Raw genomic sequence first — 3,155 nt, 5'->3', positions numbered from 1 at the left:
TATGATTGATGATCGACCTGATATTTCATTATTGATTCAATGGCTTGAACCACTTGTTGACTGGCAATCATTTGGCTACTGCTTACCAGGAATAACACAACATGATGGTATCAATAATTGAAGCTGAGAGTTCCAGTGTGAACGATCGAAAGAGGAAATTGTATTCAAAATGGCTCTCTGTTTCTCCTGAGGCAACTTGGAATGATGTCATTACTGCATTGAAGATTAGAAGAGAAAACACTCTTGCACAAAATATCAAAGAAATGATTGAAGGACATCACTCAGTACCTAACATTAGTAATAGAGCTGCTGTGGGTAATACACAGAAAGAAATTAAGTTTAACACAAAAGAAAATGAAGCAGAAGTCTCATGTTCATTGACAGAACTCAACAAATCATTTACTAGTTTAATGACAAAGGTACGAAGAGCTTTTGATAAAAAAGTAGCCTCAGACCCTGAGCTACTAACTGATATAACAAGATGGATTGAAATTTACATGAACTGGAATGACAAGCTAACAAATGCATCTTTAAATGAAACTTTCAATATTATTCATCCATACTATGACTTCATTGACTGCAATTTAATAGTAGATTTAAGTGAAGAGTTTTTGTATGGTGTTACTTTTGGTGAAGAAAAGATAAATATTCTAAGTGAACTACAAAATCACAAGAGAAAGGCCGAGAAGTTCCGATCTTCAAGTACTGTGGCTCATCTTCACAAGTCATTAATGGAAATATATCAGGAGCATGTTCAAGATTTAACTAACATGCCCCATATTATTATACACCTTCAAAATCCATGGTATGGCAACAATATAAATAGTTTAGCTCTTTTAATTAAGCATTTGCTACCAGTGGAACTTGTACAATCGTTGTTTAAACGTATCACAATTCTTAGGGGATCAGTCATTATTAAATACACAGTACTTGATTCTACAGCTGATAGTCTAATAGAATATACTGAAGGAAAGTTACAGTTTATGTGTCTCATTGGTATATTTAGTTTATACATTAATGATCATCCTATCCTTCAAGAAGATGAGAATATGAACTTCACCTTTGAACTAGCTCTCCTTGAGGCAGTCACAGCTGGTAATAATGAAGCAGTAGAGTTTCTCCTTCAACTAGAAACTGTTAATATTGATCATACTAATGAAGAAGGCAAGACAGCACTAATGTTAGCTTGTGAAAGAGGACATGAGGACATTGTACACAGTTTAGTGTCTGCTGGAGCTAATTTTAACATTCAGGACAATAAAGGATGGACTGCACTAATGAGAGCAAGTGAACATAATCACATTTCAATCATTCACATGTTACTACAAGCTAATGCTAATCCTCACCTGACAACATCAAATGGATCAAATGCTTTAATGATTGCTAGTTACTGTGGTAACTATGAAGTAGTTGAGTTATTGATTAGTAAAGGAGTTGATTATAAATATCAACGAGAAGATGGAGTGAATGCTTTTATGATGGCTTGTGAGAAAGGTTACATTCAAATAGTAGAACTGTTGCTGAAGGAACAAGTTGATCCTAATGTTCAAGACAAAGATGGTTGGAATGCTTTTATGTTGGCCTGTCAAAATGACCACATTCAAATAGTTGAACTGCTTTTGAAGGAACAAGTTGATCCTAATGTTAAAAGAAACGATGGGGGAAATGCTTTTATGTCAGCTTGCAAAAATGGACACATTCAAATAGTTGAACTGTTACTGAAGGATAAAGTTGATCCTAATGTTCAAAAAAAGAATGGTTTGAATGCTTTTATATTGGCTTGTCAAAATGGTCACACTCAAATAATTGAAATGTTGCTAAAGGAACAAGTTAATCCTGATGTTGAAAAGAATGATGGATTGAATACTTTTATGCTGGCTTGTGAAAAAGGTCACACTCAAATAGTTGAACTTTTGCTGAAGGAGCAAGTTGATTTTAATCTTCAAAACAAAAGAGGTCATACTGCTTTAATGGTAGCCAGTGCTAATGGACATTATGAAGTAGTTAAGTTATTATTGGAATGGAAAGCTGATCCAACTATTAAATCTAATGAAGGTCACACTGCTTTGTTTTATGCCAAGACTGAGGAAATATCTGTATTACTTCAACAAGTTGATGATGCTATTAGTGTATCTTCATGTACCAGTAGTGTATTGAGTTTAGTCATGTGATGTTAGTAGGCCTAACCAAAGTTAAATATATATTTTTAGATATTATATTGCTAATTTTTGTCAAGTTTGAATATCATAATGAACACACCCTGCATATCGAGCACTGAAAAGAAGCAATTAACGTACAAAAATAATATTAAATATTAATTAATGACTAAAAACAAAACATGGAGTGAATGTATAATTATTTCTTGATGATCAGAAGCAGCAAACACAGCCGGCTGACTCATTGTACCATCCCTAAAAAGAGAGAAGGAAGGAGAGAGAAATAGAAATAGAGAGTAAAAGATCAATTTTATTGAGCATTTTTAAAGAGAAGTAAAATGACTAACATTTCTCACAGAGACTACCATACCATCCTGCTTCACACTTACAAGATCCTAAATGTAATAAAGAGTAAAACCTCATATTTTCATCCACATATTTTTTAGAGTCTGTCTCTCTTTAAATTTTTCCCCGTCTCTTTGTTATACTTTCTGGATTCTTCCCTTGCATTTTCTTACCATTAGTACAAACTCCATTTCCATTACAATCAGTTTCATCACAGTTCAGTAGTTCACATTTCTCCCCACACCATGGAGAGACACAGGGAGTAGACCCCCACCACCACCATCATTACTAGAACTATCAGTGTCATTAGCAACATCATGAACACACAACACTGTTGATACTTTCCTTGGGCATAAGTAAAGCTTCTTATCCTCATGACTAAACATAAATAATAACAATAATAGCAAAAATTGTTAAAATAATAAATATCTTTTTCTTTTTTACAATATTAATGTGTTCATACCAGTAGTCACCAGGATAGTTTACAAGAGTTCCTTCTTCTAGTAAAGTGTTTGATCCACCTCCATCAAGATTAATAGCATTGATGACACCTCTTTTAATAAGAATATCAGCAAATTTAAATAAATTGACTCTATAAGATAAAAATAGAAATACAGTGCAATAAAGAGAGAAAGGACTGTATGAATGAGTATA

The 3,155-nt window shown here is 33.4% G+C and overlaps 1 protein-coding gene and 1 long non-coding RNA gene across 2 annotated transcripts; one reads left to right on the top strand and one right to left on the bottom strand.

Moving 5' to 3' along the window:
- Positions 1-101: 101 nt before the first annotated feature.
- On the top strand, positions 102-2,171 carry LOC105315210 (ankyrin repeat domain-containing protein 17-like). The gene is made up of 3 exons (XM_011409766.1): positions 102-702; positions 1,330-1,532; positions 1,626-2,171. The coding sequence occupies exons 1-3, from the start codon at positions 102-104 to the stop codon at positions 2,169-2,171; spliced, it is 1,350 nt and encodes a 449-aa protein (XP_011408068.1).
- Positions 2,172-2,336: 165 nt separating this feature from the next.
- On the bottom strand, positions 2,337-3,088 carry LOC109589329 (uncharacterized). The gene is made up of 4 exons (XR_002188643.1): positions 2,965-3,088; positions 2,675-2,879; positions 2,504-2,551; positions 2,337-2,411 (listed from the first exon to the last, which is right to left on the bottom strand). It is a non-coding gene; the product is annotated as an uncharacterized LOC109589329 (long non-coding RNA).
- Between the last annotated feature and the right edge of the window lie 67 nt (positions 3,089-3,155).

Source organism: Amphimedon queenslandica, unplaced genomic scaffold (assembly GCF_000090795.2).
Source record: "Amphimedon queenslandica unplaced genomic scaffold, v1.1 AMPQUscaffold_11424, whole genome shotgun sequence".
Taxonomy (NCBI): domain Eukaryota; kingdom Metazoa; phylum Porifera; class Demospongiae; order Haplosclerida; family Niphatidae; genus Amphimedon; species Amphimedon queenslandica.
This window is presented reverse-complemented; position numbering and strand designations above follow the sequence as displayed.